The 21,179-nt window shown below is 39.7% G+C and overlaps 1 protein-coding gene and 1 long non-coding RNA gene across 9 annotated transcripts in view; one reads left to right on the top strand and one right to left on the bottom strand.

Annotated features, from left to right (window-relative positions):
- plch1 (phospholipase C, eta 1) overlaps nt 1-17,755 on the top strand; it is a 53,675-nt gene extending 35,920 nt beyond the window's left edge. For 4 of the 7 annotated variants that reach the window (XM_058079508.1, XM_058079510.1, XM_058079509.1 and 1 more), the window contains exons 11-23: nt 2,912-3,067; nt 3,514-3,576; nt 5,053-5,147; nt 6,271-6,368; nt 6,478-6,657; nt 7,973-8,080; nt 8,269-8,393; nt 9,884-9,968; nt 10,391-10,537; nt 10,826-10,905; nt 11,028-11,087; nt 11,358-11,745; nt 13,572-17,755. In XM_058079508.1, the coding sequence (XP_057935491.1) occupies nt 2,912-3,067; nt 3,514-3,576; nt 5,053-5,147; nt 6,271-6,368; nt 6,478-6,657; nt 7,973-8,080; nt 8,269-8,393; nt 9,884-9,968; nt 10,391-10,537; nt 10,826-10,905; nt 11,028-11,087; nt 11,358-11,745; nt 13,572-15,970 (3,984 nt within the window). In that variant the 3' untranslated portion in view covers nt 15,971-17,755. Of the gene's footprint in view, nt 1-2,911; nt 3,068-3,513; nt 3,577-5,052; nt 5,148-6,270; nt 6,369-6,477; nt 6,658-7,972; nt 8,081-8,268; nt 8,394-9,883; nt 9,969-10,390; nt 10,538-10,825; nt 10,906-11,027; nt 11,088-11,357; nt 11,746-12,980; nt 13,009-13,571 lie in introns of all 7 variants that reach the window. The other 3 variants (XM_058079512.1, XM_058079511.1, XM_058079507.1) reach the window with 3 other exon arrangements.
- LOC131134349 (uncharacterized) overlaps nt 1-21,179 on the bottom strand; it is a 40,155-nt gene that overhangs the window by 8,661 nt on the left and 10,315 nt on the right. Inside the window, exon 3 of one of the 2 annotated variants that reach the window (XR_009131386.1) lies at nt 9,075-9,161. This is a non-coding gene — a long non-coding RNA (uncharacterized LOC131134349). Of the gene's footprint in view, nt 1-8,890; nt 9,162-21,179 lie in introns of those variants that run through there. The other variant, XR_009131385.1, reaches the window with a different exon arrangement.

Consider the following 21,179-nt stretch of genomic DNA (forward strand, 5'->3'; position numbering starts at 1 on the left):
TAGTCCTTTATTGTCATTGTAACAAGTACAGTCAGTGCATCCTTCATTCATTCATTTTCTACCGCTACTTTTCCTCGTGAGGGTCGCGGGGGGTGCTGGAGCCTATCCCAGCTGTCTTGGGGCGAGAGGCGGGGTACACCCTGGACTGGTCGCCAGCCAATCATAGGGCACATATAGACAAACAACCATTCACACTCACATTCATACCTATGGACAATTTGGAGTCGCCAATTAACCTAGCATGTTTTTGGAATGTGGGAGGAAACCGGAGTACCCGCAGAAAACCCACGCATGCACGGGGAGAACATGCAAACTCCACACAGAGATGGCAGAGTGTGGAATTGAACCCTGGTCTCCGAGCTGTGAGGTCTGCGTGCTAACCACTCAACCGCCGTGCAGCCCAAACTGTACTGGTGTGCATTAGAATTGTTACGACTGATTCCAAAAGATCTTGGATCTTAAACCAGGGAAACACAAACCCTGTCATAGCATCTCATCCACGCTCCTACTTATTGTTGATAATGACTTTCCCCATCGTGCCCTCATGTATGTTGGGATACCCCTGTGTCTTGTTTCCCCTTTATTGCTGCATATATAAAATGCCAGAGCATTGCAGTCCTTTGTCAGATGGTTCCCCCATGTGACTAAATACGCCGTCGTCCTCCCATATTTAGCTGGAGGCGCTGGGCCGCAGATGCCACTTTGGATGATCGTTGCCTTTTTAAAGGGGCGGTAGCAGGTTCCTATACTGACGAGAGCTTTTTATATGGAGCTCATTAAAGCACGACCAGATACGCATCTTTGGCTGTGTTGTGAAATTTAATGCCAGGGGCCTGAAATGCATGATAATTGCTTCCTTCCTTCTTTGCTTCCCGCACAACAAAACTATTTTTAATTGCTTTGGAGTGCTGTGTAAGTGCAATATAATGAATTTGGATGGTGTTGCCTCAGAGTTAGAATGTCCTATAAGGGCAGGATTTGTTTATTTTGTTTCATGTCAAAAGTATACAATAGTGTCAATCAAAACTGAGCATTATTACCTCGACTAAGCACAAAAAACAGATAAGAAAGGTGACACACAGGACTCGCGTGATTATGTGAAATTACACTTCATCAAAACATGTCAAAAATCGAGGTCATTACATCTGGATACAAGTACTGACACTGCTACAACTCTAAATTTCCGATACAGATATCAACCGATACCGATATCTTCAATATGACATATATACTGTGGTGGACTGTTGTATACAGTATTTTAAAAATATCATCCCATACCACTATGAACCGATATTGCATTTTTATGTTGCTATCAGGCTGATAATTATCAGACATCCCTAGTATTTTCACCAACATAAAATCACCAGCACATTGGAGCATACAACTATTCCATATGTGGAAAGGCTTGTTTAACCGCTATTGAAAATGTATGGAATATGCTGATGTCCAAGTGCCAGGGGGCAGTGTTTTATGGGGAGTCAACTCAGCTTCCTGTGTGACTAAAGCCACATGGAGAGTGGCACTAGAACTGGAACTAATCGATGTGTTACAACACTTTTCATAAGAAAAAGTTTATGACTTATATGACTAATTGCCAGGTGACAACATGTGTTGCTTGTCACTTCGCCAGGAAGTAAATACGCTTAAGGAAACTATATAGGTTACCTTCAATGGTGGTCAAATACATAGGTTTTGTGGCTTCAAGTGGGATTTAACTTGGCAGAAACTGGCCCAAACTACTCCTTTTGATGCTAACGGTTGCCGAAACCTGGCATAAGTAGAACTCCTGCTTCAATTGAATTGTGTTGTATTGAGCAGAAGGAGGCATGCAAAATATGTCGCGCCAGCTTCTTTAGACACCAAACTAGTTGAGGCCGGATCAACATCCCCTGTGCTTGTTTCAGTCGAGCAAAGCACACCAGGATTTCATTATATTGTGCAGGTGTAACTAATAAAAAAATACAGTTACTAATAAAACTAGCACCTAGCAAGACAGCCTCAAGTCCCACAAGTGTTCAGGCAGTCCCATAGTGTCCCCATATCATAGCAAGTGTGTATTTGCTTTTAGACATGGGTAAATTAACTTAAATGCTAACATGCTAACGGCTACCATGCTATCACCTAGCAAGAGGGCCTCAAGTTTAGAAAATGCCAAGGTTGTCCTATAACCTCCCTGCATAATGCCATGTTTGTATTTGCCTTTAGACATTATTAAATTTGCTTAAATGCTAACATGCTAACGGCTACCATGATAGCACCAAGCAAGATAGCTTCAAGTCCCAAACGTCTTAAGGCAGTCCCACAGCACGTTTTTATAGTTTTACAATGATAAGAAAACGATTCCAAATGCAAATAAAGTAGGAATGAAAGGGATAAATGTTACTTTTACTTTCATTGAAGACGCCACTGTTCCCAAAGACGTGATATGTCAGCAAGATCAACACCTCCCTGTGTTGCCGTGAGTTATTTCTTCAATTCAATCGTGTTTCTCACGTCAGTAACCCACTATTGGAACACCGTTGGATTCAAGAATGACAAATGAGTGGTGTTGAAGAGGAAGTTGTTGATCTCACTGCCACACTTATCTGTGTCTTTGGGAACGGTCATGGTTTCAATTTGTATGCATTTATAATTGTTTTATACACATGAAGCCATTTTTTTTAGTATTTTTGACTGTCAACCGCTGATGACATCTTAGCCAAGCAACATAGCTGACTTCCGGTTTCGGTTGTTTGCAAGCTAAGGATGTTAGCAAGGATGTTTTAGTGATAAAATATACATGCAGTGTATTAATAACACAACAAGGCATGGCATTACTCTACCGGGGGAATGCAGTCAAAACAAAAACAAAAACATACTAGCTGAGGCTAGTTCAGTCGCTCTTCCTGGTTAACTCTGTCATTCCTCGCAGGGAAACGGTCATCACCAAGTGGAGTCTCACATTAGAAAGAAACTGGACTCTCTCCTGAAGGAGTCTCGCATCGGAGACAAGGAAGACACTGACAGCTTTAGCATCAGAGCCCTGCTGAGGGCCACGCACCAGGGCCTCCAGAAGAACCTCCGGCAGGTAAAACGCATGCAAAACCAGGTCATCCCATGAGGCACCAGAGAAGCTGGATCCACGGCAGTTTACAATACACTAGCTTCATGTCCTGTAATATGTTAAAAAGCCTGCAAAGTGACATGAAACCAAAAGTCTGCAGCCTTATTTAATATTTTATCTCCACTCTGCGCTATTTTTAGAAGCCTGTGTTTCCTGAATGCTGTTGGATGTGAGCAAGGTTTCCACTGTCTTTTGCACTGATGCTACATTCTCTCTCCAGCGATTCTCCTTCCTGTGTTGTTTTCCTTAATTAATACCCTCCCTCCACTCTCCGTGTACGTATATATCCTGCTGGCTGACGGCTGATGTGGACCCACCAGCTACTGAGTGACTCACTGTGTTTTTTAGGTCCCCGCCAAAATGCTCCTCCACATATAAAGACTCTTAGTGTGTTCTTCTGTGTGTTGTAGAGCTCCAGGGGGGTTCTGAAGAAATCCCAAAGCAGGTCCTTCATTACCACGCTCAAACAGAAGGTGAGCTTCATAGGACGAGGATCTATTCTTTGTGTGAACGGATGTGTATGGTGTGGCTTCTCAAAAGATTTGTTAAACGGAGGTCAGCTTCAGATTAGCTGCTAATGAAACACTAGGCAACAAAAAGAAAGAGGAAATTTTACATATACCTTAAAAAAAAAGAGTCTGATCTTCATCGTGGTCTTCTATTCTGCTCAATATGGTTATGTATTTAGCTCAATTAATAACTCCACATTATTATTATTATTATTATTTATTATTACACGGGAGCCAAGCAATGACATTTTGTTGGCAATTTCAACAAATCTATCTATCTATCCATCCATCCATCCATCTATCTTATCAATCTAATTTACTTAATTGACTTATATTTTGTCTATATGTTTTTTTAACGTTTATTCATTCATTTTCACACCATTTTTCATACCTATGGACAATTTGGAGTCGCCAATTAACCTAGCATGTTTTTGGAATGTGGGACGAAACCGGAGTACCCGGAGAAAAGCCACGCATGCATGGTCAGAACATGCAAACTCCACACAAAGATGGCCAAGGGTGGAATTGAACTCGGGTCTCCTAGCTGTGTGGCCTTTTTATTTTGCTGTGAATCACAATATGTGCGCTGTCATAGTGCTTTTCTAGTTAATATAATAATAATATTAAGACTTTAAAAATGTACAAATTTTATATGCTGTATATCAATACTGTTATTTTTATGATATATTTTTCATTATATTTTCATATTTTTAGATTATGATATTATGTCTTTAATATTTGTATATTTTATGTGAAAATATGACTGCTGATTGTTACCATTTTTACTGTTTTTTTTGTTGTCTTCTTGATGATATTTTTGGAATGTAGTGCTTGCCAAAAAAAAAAAAGCGTGCCGTGCATGGCCCTCGAGGCGCACTTTGGACACCTCCTCTTTTACATAAATTGAGTCCTTATCCTTTCTTGCTATTAAATTATCTTTCATGTAATACATCCTAGTTTTTACAAACCTGATGTTACATGCCTCTATCTTCTTCTCTTGTTACTGTATGTATTATTATGTATGTATTATTATTAGAAATCTGAAGCTCTATCGACAGTATTTACAACTAGAGCACCCAGACTCTACTTCATGGATCTATTTCTTTACCCGCAGTTGCATGTTTACGTTAACTATGCATCCTCCCACACGTGTGAGCATCTGAGCGTGCGTACATCGCATCGTTAAACGACATGCTAAGGTGGCTCAATGCTGCAATTGTTGTGACCCGCGGCCTCTTCTCAACCGCTCTTCAACTGGGAGGCACCAACTCACCTTTTCAAACACTGACAGTAATTACATAACCCTAAAAAAAATATCCACTTACATCAGCACATGTAAATTGCTACATTGATGAAGACTGCATATGTGCTAATTATGGCTCTTTCTTGGCATAAGATGCATTGAAATACAACAAGTAAACGTGTGTGTGTGTTGTCCAGAGGCACTCTAAATCCCGGCTGACATGCCAAAGTGTGGAAAAGGAGGAGGATGAGCAGGAGACATCCGGGAAGGACGCTGGAGGACAGTTTTACAGGTGACCCTTGACCTACCTCATACAAAACACATCTAATCACTGTTGACTTATGGTGATTATACATTTGTATATTTACGTACATGTGTTCGAAAAGGAGTGGGAAGTAGTCAAAACTTATCTAGTCTCACCCCCTAACCGCCCAATTTCCAACATCATCTCAACAAAAACATTCACTAAAAGACCCAACAACCCACAAAAGCCAGCCACCCTCCCCCAGTTCAAGGCACGCAGCCATGTTCCAAGATACCAGTTCATTAGTCATCCTATAATCCACAGCATATTCAGAACAATCATATCAGAAACCATTATAAACTAACATGAGGAGAAAAGCGTCAATTGTGTGGTTTCAGTGAGATATCTGACAAACAAAAGAAGAAGGAAAAAGTAAAGAAAAGCAAATTGTTCATATAGATACATTAAATAGTCAAACTCTGATCTTAATACTTCCCTATTGTCATTACTATGCCCATTAAAGTGATTTCCCCCCCCCCTTCCTTTTCTTTTTTCTCTTTTTTTGCCCTCGTTCCTCCCTTTCCTTCCTTCATCCCTTTCCCTCCCTGTATCATAATAATAAATAATAATAATAATAAATTTAATTTATAACGCACTTTACATCAAATGAATGATCAAGTGCAACAGTTACAATAAAAAAATAAATAAAAATAAATTGTCCATAGGCATGAATGTGGGTGTGAATGTCTATATGTGCCCTGTGATTGGCTGACCACCAGTCCAGGGTGTACCCCGCCTCTCGCCCGAAAACAGCTGGGATAGGATAAGCATTAGAAAATGAATGAATGTCATAATTATGAGAAGAAAATTTGAAATAAATGGGAAATGAAAAAAAACAATAAAATACATTTAAAAAACTGCCATAATTTGTTATAAAACTGAAGTCTAGACCAGTCAGATAATAAATTATTGCAAACAAAGTTATCATTATCTGTCTTTGCTGATTGAATAGGAGTAAATCATTCCACTGCTTTATTATTCTTGTAAAGACAGATGTTTTTAAAAACCTTGTATTCGCTCTCATGAGATTGTGCAAGTGTACCTAATAATTTGCAACAAATATTCTGTCCTGTTTTTTTCTGCTCATGTTACCATTTGGCCGTTGTTTTAGGGGCGGAAGAAAGAGGAAGACGATGAAACTGAGCCGGGATCTGTCCAACCTGGTGGTGTTCACCAACTCCGTTGCCTCACAGGAGTGCCTGAATGAAGGTGGAACCAAACGCCTGGCAGATAATAATAGTGGCACTGCAATTTTAAAGCCCCCTTGTCTTAAAAACGCCTCGTGCCTGTTTTTTTTTTTTTTTTTTTTTCTTTTCAGGTACGCCCGGTGATGTTCTGTCATTCAGCGAGACCAGAGCCCAGTCGCTGGTTAATCACAGAGCGGAACAGTTCCTGGCTTTCAATCAGAGGCAGCTGTCACGAATTTATCCCTCTGCTTACCGCATCGACTCTTCCAATTTCAACCCGCAGTTCTATTGGAACGTTGGCTGTCAGCTGGGTAAGACCTGTCACCCGCCCGCCTGCCTGGTGACAGTAATATCAACACACCTTTGACGTCACGTCACGTACAGATTCAACTATTGGGACGTCAAACATTAACTCCTCACCTTCGCCTTTTACACAACTACCTCATCCAGACACCGTAGGCTAAAGCATGGGTGTCTAAAGTGCATAAAGTGCAACCTGGGGGTCATTAGCATTTTTTTTAAATTAATTACATTTTTTTTATTAGAAAACTAAAAATTAAAAAGCCAAAATATTAAAAGAGAAAGAAGTTGTAATCCAATGAGGATATTATTTTGCATTGAAATACTCAACAAACTTGTTTATTTTTAAATTAAGAAAATCATTTAATAAAGATTAAATAAAAAGTATTTAAAAAATAAAGAAAACAATTAATAAAGTTGTAATTTTTGGAAAATTAAATTGCAGATAAAGTGAAAATGTTATGAGAATCAAAATATGGGAATAAGCCAAAACATTTAAAAGAATGCTGTAATTTTAAAGAATAAAGTCCAAATATTACAAGGAACAAATTAATGACAATTAACTCCAAATAGTATGAGGTAAAATGCAATTTTAGCAGCATAGTAAGTAGTAAGTAAAAAATGTATACATTTTTAAAATTTGTAATAGTAGATATATATAGTGGAAACAAAACAAAATCCAGTTACCATTTTTGGAAAATTTTGTTGGTGAAAAACTTATATTATATAATATTATGGGAATATAGTTATAATATTCTGAAAAGAACATTTCCAAAGATAATTTAAGAAGAAAGAAACAAAAGCAAAAATAAGGAAAAGAAGAACAAAGAAGGAAAAATCTATTTTCTATGCCGCTTGTCCTCACTGGGGGGGAGTGAAGAAAGATGGTGAAAAAGAGGGAAAAAAGTGATATTATGAAAATGTAGTCCTAATATTGAGACATCAAAAGCAAAGGGTCTCTAATTGTGGCTGTAGGCAAACTCTTCATGTATTTATTTATTTAATTAATTAACTCCAGAATAGGACACTAGCTGCATTTGAAACATGACATATCACACTGGCAATTGAGTAGCACAGCCAACACTTGGAATCGCATGCAGAAGTAGATAAAGCTGCAGGATGCTTACAACTCATCATGTTTCAAATGCAGCTACTGTCATATTGTGGAGTTAATAAAAAAATACATACATGAAGAGATCTCCTACAGCCGCAATTAGAGACCCTTTGCTTTTAATGAATCAGCATGTGGTCCAAAAGAGCGACACTTTGTCGTGTGCTCCGAATCATGATTCATTCAAGTTGATTTAAATCATCTTTTCCTTTCAGTGGCCCTAAACTACCAGACTGAGGGCCGAATGATGCAGCTTAACAGGTCAAAGTTCATGGTGAATGGAGGTATCGGCTACGTCCTCAAGCCCCCACCCATGTGTAAAGGTACTGCAACACACATTTATACAATTGAAATGTCATTTAAATACACTGTGAGGTGATAAAGCCAAAGGATGGTTCAGGTCCCACAATGCTGCGTTTAGTGTCATGTTACTTTAGTCCCTGTGTCTGCACAGAAGGGAACATTGAGTGCTGGCGTGCATTAAAGTTGTGATGTCTTGCATCCCCTGCAGGGACTTTCAACCCATTTAGTGATGACCCACTCCCAGCTTACCCCAAGAAGCAGCTTGTTCTTAAGGTCATTAGTGGACAGCAGCTGCCCAAACCTCCGGATTCCATGCTGGGGGACCGTGGGGAGGTATTCACACACACATTCATATATTCTACATGTATTATTTGGTAATGGTAATGGTTTAATTTCATTTGAACATGCATCAGATTACAATTGAATGCATCACATAAACCAGTTCCCAGTTCCACATGTCCAAAAGGAGTAGGAAGAAGCAAAGCTTATTAAATCCTACCCCTCCATCTGGTATTTTTACAAACAGTAACTGTTACATTTGTTCACCTCCTGCTTTCCTAATATAGTTTAAGCTGTTTATTTATTTATTAATTTTTTTGTCCCGTACCGGAGTACGAGGTGATATGCCCTGTACTAGTGACATGAGCAATAACAATAAAGTTGAATCTAATCTAATCTAATCTAATCTAATCTAATCTAATCTGTAACTGCAACTGTAACAGCACGCTAAATAGGTGACTGTTGTGATGTGAATAGCATTATATAGATATATAATATATATATATAGAATTGTAACTTGCAAAATATGATATTTTTTTTGGGGGGGGGGTATTTGTGGTCTTCTCTTTGTTGTTTACATTGTATGTTGTGATAAGAATAGAAGATACTGGCACACAAACCAAGAGCGCCCTCTCGTGGCTGTCGGTGAGAAAATAAAACATATCACGTATACTGTATGTCGCTCGGAGTAAAAGTCACAGGATCAGCCAAACCATGAAAAAAAGTGTGACTTACAGTCCGTCATTCCCGCTACACGACCTCCTGATGTGTTCACCGGCACTCCGATCATCACCGCATCTTTATTGTGCATGTATGAGTGGGCTAAATGAATGGAAAGACAAAAGAAAAAAACAATAAGATATTGTTATCATTCACTGCGCACAAGTTGCTGCATTCAAGTACCATCAAATATGTAATCCTGTTGATTAATCTTTATGTCAATAAAATGCAATATCAATATCATGTCAATATCAGACATATTTACAAATGGGGAATAATAATGATTAATTAGATTCAAAGTCGTAGTCATTTGTTAGCACTGATTTGCACCATAAAATAAATAGTCTTATTTAGACATTTATATTATTTATTATATTCTGGCTGCACGGCAATCGAGTGGTTAGCGTGCAGGCCACCTCACAGCGAGGACACCTGAGTTTGCATGTTCTTCCCGTGCATGCGTGTGTTTCCTCCCACATTCCAAAAACATGCTAGCTTCATTGGCCACTCCAAATTGTCCATAGGTATGAATGTGAGTGTGAATGGTTGTTTGTTTATATGTGGCCTGGGATTGGCTGGGACCAGTCCAGGGTGTACCCTGCCTCTCGCCCCAAGACAGCTGGGATAGGCTCCAGCACGCCCGCGACCCTCATGAGGATAAGCGGTAAAAATGAATGAATGAATTATACATTATTTGTATTGATAGTTCTACACAACAAGACTTTGCAGGCATGCTTCATGTAAAATTTTGTTAATAATAAAAAGAAAAAAACTCAAGGTATTGATCGTTACGTGACTAACGGATCATTTTATTATTATTACAGATTATTGATCCATTTGTGGAAGTGGAGATCATTGGTCTGCCTGTTGACTGCTGCAAGGAGCAGACAAGAGTGGTTGATGACAATGGTACGTATAGATGGACAGACGGGTAGATACACACACGAATTGATCATTATTCTCATTGGTTCGCTTCAAATGACTCACCCCTCTGGCCTTTTTTTTGTTTGTTTTTTATAGCCATGTTGTTACATCATTTAAGTCTTGTCTTGCCTTGATATTATCTCCTGACCTTTTCGCTGTGTAGCATGCAACCTTTTCAGGCTATTAACTTCCAGCCGTTCCATACACTAACACACTGTAGCTTTTTTTCATGATTCATTACTTGGCTGTGTGTAGTGTATATTCCACTATAGATATAGATCTATAGATACCGGTGGGTTCAAAAGTCAGATCAACGAATTAAATGCAGCCAGTGGTTTTTGTGCTGTAGGAACAGTTTTGGAGAGATTTCCTAAAAAGTATATAGACTATTTTTATCTTCTCCACAGGTTTCAACCCTGTATGGGAGGAGACGTTGTCCTTTACGCTTCACATGGCTGAGGTGGCTTTGGTGCGTTTCCTCGTCTGGGACCATGACCCCATCGGGCGAGACTTTATCGGTCAACGGACTGTTGCCTTCAGCAGCCTCATGCCTGGTTTGTGATTCTTCATTGTTTGCGTGTGAAAATGTGAGCAATTGACATGAACTTTGTAGCGAGGATGCTGCTTGTCAAATAATCACTGGCGGGCCCGTCATAGCTTGAATAGTTCACTCAATTAGACAGACTCCACAAGAGATGCTATCACTTTTAAATAAATGTTTCCTCTTACAGCTGCAGGGTGCATTTATGTATTGAGTTGATTTGTTTGACGTCTTCTCCTGGGGGGGGGGGGTTATTTCTGCTGTTTTCTTGGCCTCACTTTCCTTTTAAATCTCTCGCCAGGTTACAGACATGTCTACCTAGAGGGGCTTACTGAGGCATCCATCTTTGTGCACGTGTCAGTGCATGACGTCTATGGCAAAGTGAGTGTAAAGTGGGCCTCCTCCCACCCCCCACATGAGCCACTTGACTCAATATATTGCCCTGAGGGGAATGCGCTTTTCTCAAAAGTGTGCCTCTCCACTTGGATCCTTTGTCTTTCTAGTGGAGTCCTCTAGTGCTGAATCCCAGCTTTACCATAATGCACTTTCTAGGATCTAACAAGGTATCTGGATGTGTGGTGCTGCACCAACTAGTAAATGCATGAATACAAAATGCAGTTTGTGTTCATCGGTAATTGTTTGTATGTCACATAGAAAGCTTCATTTTGCATGCTTTCATAACCCACATGTGACTTTTTACATGTTTTGCTGTGACATAAGGGGGTCATCTATTGGCAGTGCATATAAATGCATGGAAGACAGTAATGATAATCATTCCGGTAACAAAAATCACAGTCTAGTTTTCCCTATTATTCTCTACCACTGTTCTCCAGGGAAATCAACTGCGAGGCATTCGGGGTTTGTTCAACCGCTCTTCCAAGTCCTCTGTGGATACCACCGCTGCAGGTCTTCGCAAGCGTTCTATCAGTGATCACCTCCTCCGACGCACAGCCAGTGCTCCGGCTAAGGGTCGGAAGAAGACGAAAATGGCGCTGTCTGAGTCTGTGGCATCCATGTCAGACCACAAGAACAGCGCAGGCCTAGAGACGGCGGTGGAGGGCGTGTCAGGGAAGGAGCCAGCGGTGGAAAAACAGCCCCAAACCCGACACCCCCTCACCCACAGACCCCTCTCCATGCCTTTAGACAGGCTTTTGCAAGGACAACTCACCCTTTGCTCTGGAGACAAGGAACAGCGAGAGATTGGGGCAGACGCAATCATTGGTGGGTATTTAACACGCACATCGTATACTATACATATTGTATTATAACTACCATTTATGTTTGAAATGTTGTTATTTTACCATTATCATTACAACATCGGCAGGTGTTTTGTCAGGACAGTACACTGCCTGCGGTGATCGCTTCAGGCTGCTTTAGTACGATCGCCGTTGAAAAGCATTTGTTAGTATTTGTCAATCACGTGATTTTTTTTCAAAGAAATCGACTTATTGGTAGCAGATCGATCAGAGCATCCGTGGCTAAAACAATAAATAACAAAAACTTTGCCAATAAGACCTGAAAACTGTTCCGTGTGGACAGCCCCTCAGTGTGTGTGTGTGTGTGTGTATCCCAGTGAAAGGCCTATTGATGGCCTTGTGAACAAGTGCATTATTTATCCATAAAAGAGTGGAAAATATCCCATTCTTAACAATAAATTGAAATGTTGATACTAATAAATAATAATATGCTTTTTGTCAGCTAACACAGAGTTGACTTTAAATACATATAAAATGTCTATTATTTTTTTTTATATTTTTAGCCTTTTAAAGTATGAACACCCCTGCCCTAAAGTCTTAACAATTTGGAGTTCCATCAAATATTTCTGGGAAAAAATAATCCTCAAATATTGCAGGATGAATTTTCGCTGAACGAGTCTTCAGCATATCGTATTCGTATTTAGGATATGAAGGATTAACACCACACTCTCGTGTTTTGCTTTTCTTTTTTTTAAATTTTTTTAGAAGTGATGGCAAAAGAAAATGAATTGACTTTATGTATTTTATGTCTATGTAATATGGCTAAAGTGATGATGATAATAATAATATAATGATAATAAGAAGGGAATGTGTGCGGCAAAGTATGATGTATCGTGTTAAATAATATAAATAGACTCACCAATGTGTTTCAAATTGTATATATTTTAGTATGTTAGTATGTTAAAATTTAACTTAAAAATTTACAACTGCTAAATGTGTTAATAGATTATTGCTATTTTCTGCATTTCCTACAGTATGTGTTTTGAAATACGAATACAAATCTCTAGGATTGTGTTGCTTTCACTGTACTGTACTACTTTTCATACATGATTACTAGATCTAACCTGCTCTCTAATCCTTCTGCTTTAATTTCTTTAAGTACTAACAGTTTAACAAGTACTGACTGACTACCACCTGCTCTCCATGATGCCTTAAAATTGCCTTTTCTATCTCATCTTCATTCCCTGTCCTTCTTTATAGTAGAGAACTGACTAGGATGTTCCTGCAGGTAATCTAAAATACCTTTTGTCTGAAGGTTGCATCGCCCCAAAACATACCAATGTTGCATCTTCCTGGTGTAGTCTGATTTGCCCCTTTTCTATTCATCGTACCTACTCGGCTCACCATTTGCTATTCTGCTTACACTGTGTCAAACTTGAAGAAAGTACTTTACTTTATGAGTATAGTCCCCGCTGCCTTTCGTTTCCTCACCCCAGAGAAGCAGTGGTTTAGTCCTAATTGAAGGTGGAAAACCCACTGACTCAGCTCAAGGTGAGACGAGTGGTACTATGTCATGGAATGGGGACATTTGAAAGTGTTATAAGGAATATATCGCTGTACCCTTTTGATCCCATGATTATTAATACCATTACCCAAAATGATGTTTGCAAACATGGATTCTCCAAAGCCCCATTTTCTGTCGTACGTGGTGATCCATCTGTCTGTGGTTTGCATTGTATTGGCTGGCCTGTTAATTATGGTCATTGCTATTGGTTGGATGGCTTTGTGTCCTGCATCAAATCGAATTGTCTATCATAATATTTGTTAATATTCAAATATTTGCATCCACAGGAACTTTCTGCTTCAACAGACCAAGGTCTTCCTCTGTGGATCTTCTCACAAATCCCTCAGCCTCGAATGGGGAAAAGGTCCAATCCCCTTCTAAGACCTACAACAATTGGAAAAAGGATCTCAACAAGCCACAGGAGGCCTCTTATCTGGTTATCGGTGAAGGTAGCATAAGAAATGAGGATGACTATGTCAACTACCAGGCAGGTAACAATCGAGTCAACCAATTTAAGAGCCAATCTGCAGGGATCACCAATAACCAAAGTATATCGGATAAACCAGAAATTTCTTCAACCAGCACAATGTTCACAGTTGCAGCTTCAGTGTCCTCCTCCCCTGCTCCTTCCTCCACGGCTCCTCCTCTTTCCCCGGTCAACATGGACCATGATGTGAAGAGTCCTACTTCTTTGAATGACAGCGCCATCTCCAGACTTATTGACGCCATGTCCTTAGGCAATGACCAAGACCCACGAGGCTCTATATCTGCTCAGATTGGTCGGTTTGAATGCACTGACCAAAACAGCCCCTCTCATGATCATACCCTTGGTTATCACTACACAATTTTGCCTCCCACTCCTCGTGAGCCACAGGATTTCAGGTCTCCAGCCAAGAAAACATCTCCTTTAGAAACAAACCACTTCACCATTTCATCTTGTGAGATTTCCAAAAGAGACACAGGCCTCTTCTCCAGTCCAGAAACTGCTGATCTTGAGGAGGTCTACACCATTCTGGATGAGGAGATGCTTTCACCTGTGTCTGTGTACAATCTGAAGAATCAGACAGGTCACGTTCAGGCAGATAAGATGACTTCCTCGCCCATAAATGTGCTTCACGGTTTAGGGTATGGACACAATAAGATCTGTTGGGATGACAGTCCCACAAAGGGAAGACAAAATGAAGATCCCAAGGAGTCTGAGGAGAGTATCTATGAGGAAGTGTTTGACCCGCCCATTCCTATAAGTAAAGAACAGCAGAATACTAATCAAAGATGTAATTTCTCATCCAGAAACAACTCCACCACAGAGGTGGAAATATATGTTGATGATGATCCAACACTAAGACATACATGGAAGACTCTACGAAGTCCTACGAAACAGAACGCTATTTACCAAAACGAGTGCACCCTGGAATACTCCCAACAGAAACATCATCTTCTTTATCGTGAGCCTCTGCAAGAGTACCCGATGTTTCCACAATGTGCCTCCCCACAGAGTGCCCATCAGCTTATGAATCACCAATCCGGCATCCAGTCTCCACTAATCCACAGACCTATAGACTCTAAACCCCCGAGATCAAGACTACCAAGTCACAACGACTACCCGAGTCCTCAAAACACTCCAATGTCTATTCAGTATAACAGATCTTTCACACCACAGAGAGGCTACAATGGGAACCTTCATCCAGGAAGACAAGGCTATAGAGCCACAGCGCATGAAAGCACCATCCGTGATGGGTTCTCCTCTGAAAGTCTTCCGATTCACTCTGTGCTAAGTCCGTCTACAGGCTTTTCCTCTTCTTCAGATTGTGAAACGTTGTACAGTCATGCGGACTATGGTGACATTGCACCCTCTTCGAACTCTCAAACTTGCTTCCAAACCCAGTCTTCGATTCCCAGTCATTCATGGAACCTAAGGGTTTCTGGCATCCAAGTGCAGTCTGACACCAGAGATCCAAAGATTTCAACTCAGCGTTCTTTATCGACTGTTACCCAGTTGACGAACGCTGATTCTGCAGTCAACACCCCATGCAAGTCCAAGTCCCTGGGAGACCTGACCTCTGAGGACATTTCATGTAACTTTCAGAGCAAATATCACATCATTAGTCGCAGTTTTATCACTCCACACATGAGGAAACAAAAAAAGATGGGAACCACAGTGGGAGGAGGAACTCTCCACTCGCAGTCTTGTGATCCATTGACTGAACAGTTGCGTAAACTGGTCAGTCTGGACGTAGAAACAGAAAGAGAAATGGAGGTGAAATTCCCACTGATGACAAGCATAGATCCCCCTACTTCCCAGGACATTGACGACTCCCCTCCACTTCTTACTCGTCGTTTGTCATCCCGTAGCCAAAGCCGAGTACGACACATCAACAGTCGTGCCCGGGAAAGACAGCAAGAAGCTCTGAAACCACGATTTGGCACTGATAGCACCACCAACGTGGTTTTGAGGAATAAACCAGCCTTGCAAAACCCTGCTGTTAACAGACACTCGACTGGCTCTTACATCACAGGGTACTTAGGCCAACTGGAAGACGGAGGGACTGAGGGAACTTGTACATCATTACGCTACGCAAACAACCATCAACAGGCAGATCGATACTCTACCGATGACTCTTTTCCCCTTTCGGATGTCTCACGCTTTTCATCAGAACCAGAGGTCTACTTTCTGCTCAGACTTTAGCTTGATCATGAGCTATCTCTTGGGACTTGGGACTAACCTTTCTCCATATCAAAATTACCCCGTTAATATTTCAAATGATACATAAGGTGTCTCCCACACGTTAGTACACACCACATAGTTTACAATATCTTCTCAAGGGACAATACTATAGAAATGTAACTTTGGTATAACTCATGTTAGTCATCAGTATAGATTTGCTGTCCTAAATAAAATAATTAAACACAAATTCACTCATCATACTGTGGTGTGGAAGCAGTTAGATGCAATAAATGGGGGATGACAGTATGTTTTTTTTATGTTATTTTAGAACTGGCACATGCTGAATAGGAAGTGAATCAATGTATTAGTAATGTGGAACAAAGAGGGTGTAGAATTGAACACGCTCTGTTTCTTCCGACTTCTTTTGCCCATTTGGAATTGTGAATTGTAATATGTGATGTATACCGGAAAAAAACGTATTTTATGTATTTTCAAATCAAATCAAATCATTACCATATAGTAATTTTTTCAGCATTTGTTTTGCAAACAAACCCATCCAACACCCATCACCCTAATGAGTCCAACTGGCCATGAGTACCACTGATCTGTACATTCATGTTTAATTTCTCTTGTATTGTTCCTTGAGAAGATATACTGTAAAAAAGTAGTTGCTGCAATGTAACGGGTGTATTCACTTTAGTGAGATACTGCACATACAACATTGTTCGGTCTGGCAGCATGATTTTCATGTATGAAATGTCTACATTTGAATAGTTAAAAGTTTTTTCTAGTCTGGCAGTGTATTGTTGATATTCTGCTTAATGTTTAAATGAACTTGGGAAAGTGGTTTCTCTCCAAAAAGTTAATAATACTTGTTATTTTTGTCCCTGTAACGTCCTGTCCAAACCGCGTACACTGACTGTGAAACAAAAAAACAAAAAACAAAAAAATCTATTTTTAAGCAGAATGTGTGTCTTGGTATCAGTCGAATGTGTAGTTAAAGACAAAAGGTCATGACCATGAAAGTCTTCCTTCTTTTTCATGAAGTGTAAATAGTTCTGCCGTTGTCTTGGATCCAGTTCTGACTGTACATGACGTGGATGTTTGTGCATGTTACCTGTGAACATGTCAAGCATGACTATGCACCACTTTCTACTACAGAAGATGTTGCACCAACCCAACAAGTTTTGCACAGAATCAGCACAGTTGGTTGCATTGGGGAGGATGAAAGCTCACATTGGGTGCAATTCAACATCAAAACTTCTGTACTTGGAATTGTTGCTCTTTATGATTTATATATGTTGAATAACATTGAAAGATTTGGAACATAAAGCCTCTTATTTTTTTAATTGTTTTGATACAGAATACAAACGATCTCTTGTTGGTTCTGGTTATTTTATTTTATATAACTCAAATGGAATGCAAATATAAAAAAAGTAATGTCTAGGGATGGACTGTAGCAAATGTGTAATTTTTATTTTTGATTGTTCCAGTGTTAGGTCATCTTTTTTCTTTGTATTGTTGCTCATCTGAGGACTGTGAGCATCCTACCAATGCAATAAAATTATTGAGATATTTGATTTGGTCTGATGATGTGGCACGTGCCTATGCGCACACTACAATGAGATGGAGGCCCATTGAGTCAGCCATCATGATTTCACAGCATAAAACCTTTATTTCTATTCCTCAGCACTCACAACTATACGGTAGTTGGTGCTTAATAAACAGTACATACCAGTAGATGGCAGTACATACCAAGTAGAAATAGCAGTACATTAAAGTGACCACTAGATGGAAATACATACTAAGAAAGGGTTGGGGTTAGGGTTAGGGGGTTAGGGTTAGGAGGTTAGGGTTAGGGGGTTGGGGTTAGGGGGTTGGGGTTAGGGGGTTAGGGTTGGGTTTGGGGTCCATACATCCATATATACATACATCCATCCAACCAACACACACACACACACACATACATTGTGAGTGACAGCACATCATGAATCTTGTGGCGTTGAGATTACGTTACGCATTGAGGACACACACACATATATATAGATATATAAATACTACATACACACACACATACATACATACATACATACATACATACACTACCGCTCAAAAGTTTGGGATTTTTTTTCCAAAGAATAACTAATTTTCATGCATTTCACAGACAAATTGTTTCCATTTCACAAACAATTAAAATGAATCAAATAATTTTCAAAGAAGGATCTACATTTTTGCATAGAGCCCTACTATCAACAACTGTCAGTCCTCTGCATCAATCTCCTGGTATGGCTGCTAATCCAAGTTCATCATTTTATAAGGCTAATAGATGATTAGAAAAGCCATCTAAAAATCTAAACTACACTAAAACTAAAATCTCTTACCATGCTGTTAACTACTCCCTTCAGAGGGCAGCACAAGGGTCCTTGGGTCTAACGAGGACAGAAAAACGATGCACAACCTAAACTTTTGAGTGGTAGTGTACATCCATACACACACACACACACACACACACACACACACATGCATACATACATACACATACATACATACATACACAACGTGTATGGCATGGTGTTAAACCATGCCAAATGTGAAAATTGTAGGTAATTCATGGTGTTATATTTGTAAATAAAATGTTTCTTTTCATGTTAACAACAATTTTTTGGGTTGTTTATGTTGTGGCATAGTTGTTTAGACATTTTGGGTAAATTTGTATCTTTTCCCAAAAAGCCTTTTTCCTCCCTTTTTTTTGTTGAGAACTGATATTTTACTGAAAAGTACAGATGTTCTACTGCATATTACTAAAGAACGTAAAAAAACTAATGTTTTTTTCTGATAAAAGATACAATAAAGATACAATAACCTTTTGTTGTATAATGCGTATAATATTATATGTCTCTGTACAATGTATAGTCCATTTGTGAAGCTTTTGCCCAGGGCAATCTGCGGCCTGACGTTGAAAATAGTCGATTTCCAGATGTGTTGCTTGCCGCGGACTTATGTAAGGTAGGTTACTGTAAAATGAGGAGTGCTGTCTGCTCTCCTGATTGAAAAAGTTGATATGTTGATTCTGTCTCAATGTGAGCAGACAAAATCAGACCTTTGCTTATTTAGTCTGCCAACACGGGAACTGGGGGCTGTCGAGACACTGTGCGGTGCTTGCTGACAAATATATATCGGACTGTATTTTATAATGTTTTGAAAGTATTGTTTTTCAGATTATTGAGCTTATTTATGGATCGCCAGGTATGGATATATCATTTTGGTTTAAGTATATTTACAGAGAACTACAGTGGCCTTAAACGGTCAAATGTTGCTCTTAAGAAGTCTGGGACTTTTGCCCTGGTTATTCGATTTTTGAAAAATTATTCCAATGGATGGATGCCACGTGCCAAAAAATGAAAGGATGCGAGGGCTACTATATTTTGTAACACAGCACATGCATATATGCAAAGAAGTTGTATATATTTCAGGAAAAAACTGCATCTCAGCTTTGTGACATTGGTAAAAACCCAATTTTTCCATATTTTTCCCCCAAATATTCCAACTTTCTTCATAAATAATCTTCAGACATTTTTTTCTCCTAATATTATGACTTTATTGCCACAATATTTGGACTTTATTCCCATAATATAACCCTTTTCCCAACTACAAACTTTATTACACTAAAATAACATTATTTTTCCTCATACTAAGTCTTGTAAAATTGGAACTTTTTCATTAGAATACAATATTTTTCTTGTTTTTGTTTTTTCCAACAATTTTATGGCCCTAATGCACGACTTATTAAACCATGAAATAGCACTGAATGTCTATGTTTCAGATTAAGTAGGAGAGGTTTTGCCTGTGTAGACTGCATTTAGAGATGAAAACAACATGAAAACCAGAGAGCTGACTACGGGTGAAAAAAAAGCAATTGTGAACCTGAGAGAAGATGGTAAGTCAATCAGAACCATTAAACAAACATTTGTCATAGTCTACAACTATTTGGAATGTCCTGAAGGAGAAAAACACCACTGGTCTACTAAGTAAAGACGTACACGAGGTACACCAAAAAAACATTGAACACAAACATTGTACATTTTTGAAAATATCAGTGTGTGGACATACTGCATATACGTAAGTCCCGCATTACAGTAAAGAGTGACTTAAATCGCTGTTGTAGGAATGCAAATCGTACATAGACCGAGGACCTCTTCGGATCATTTTTAGACAAATTGTCAGTGACCTTGCACCCGCAAAGATCAACCAACTATTCTTGCTCACATTTCACAGAGATGTGCTTTTCACTGATTCAGTGGGAAAACCGAGAATGCAAGAGTGTCAGTGATTTTGGGGATTAAAAAAAACAAAACAACAACTCTAAATTAAGAGAATAAAATCCGAGTTCTATTTACAGTAACACATGTCATCATAAAAGCCATCTGCATGTCATTTTACTTCTAAACTAGCTGTTTTCAATCCAAGGCCACTCCTGACGTCAGCAGTCCTGGAAAGGAACCTGCGAACATTCCTGAGATGAAGCGTGATGCAGACATAGAATCATTCCACTACACCCCACCCTTGCTCTCAGCAGCTCCTATCAGCCAGGTCAACCGTTTCAGCAAGTGGAAAAGTCCCTTGTGTCTTTTTAAAGGTGGTCAAAATGATCAGGCGGGGGGCACGGTGGTCTAGGGGTTAGCGCGCAGACCTCACAGCTAGGAGACCAGGGTTCTATCCCACCCTCGGGCATCTCTGTGTGGAGTTTGCATGTTCTCCCCGTGCATGCGTGGGTTTTCTCCGGGTACTCCGGTTTCCTCCCACATTCCAAAAACATGCTAGGTTAATTGGCAACTCCAAATTGTCCATAGGTATGAATGTGAGTGTGAATGGTTGTTTGTCTATATGTGCCCTGTGATTGGCTGGCGACCAGTCTAGGGTGTACCCCGCCTTACGCCCGAAGACAGCTGGGATAGGCTCCAGCACCCCCCGCGACCCTGAGGAAAAAGCGGTAGAAAATGAATGAATGAAAATGATCAGGCGGTGGATTACATTTCATCCATTCCTACTTAAAGCAGGGTAAACGTTGGACTGAGCAATAGGATGGGGCAAATTTTGGTATTGAGCCAAAAAGAAGTGAATAGGGCATATTTAGGAATAGGGATATTTTTTTTACTTCCTAGTTTAATTTGTTGATAATAATCACAATAGAAGACCTTGGACAAACAAAAAAACTATTTTGGGGAACAAT

This window comes from Doryrhamphus excisus, chromosome 8 (assembly GCF_030265055.1).
Source record: "Doryrhamphus excisus isolate RoL2022-K1 chromosome 8, RoL_Dexc_1.0, whole genome shotgun sequence".
Taxonomy (NCBI): Eukaryota; Metazoa; Chordata; class Actinopteri; order Syngnathiformes; family Syngnathidae; genus Doryrhamphus; species Doryrhamphus excisus.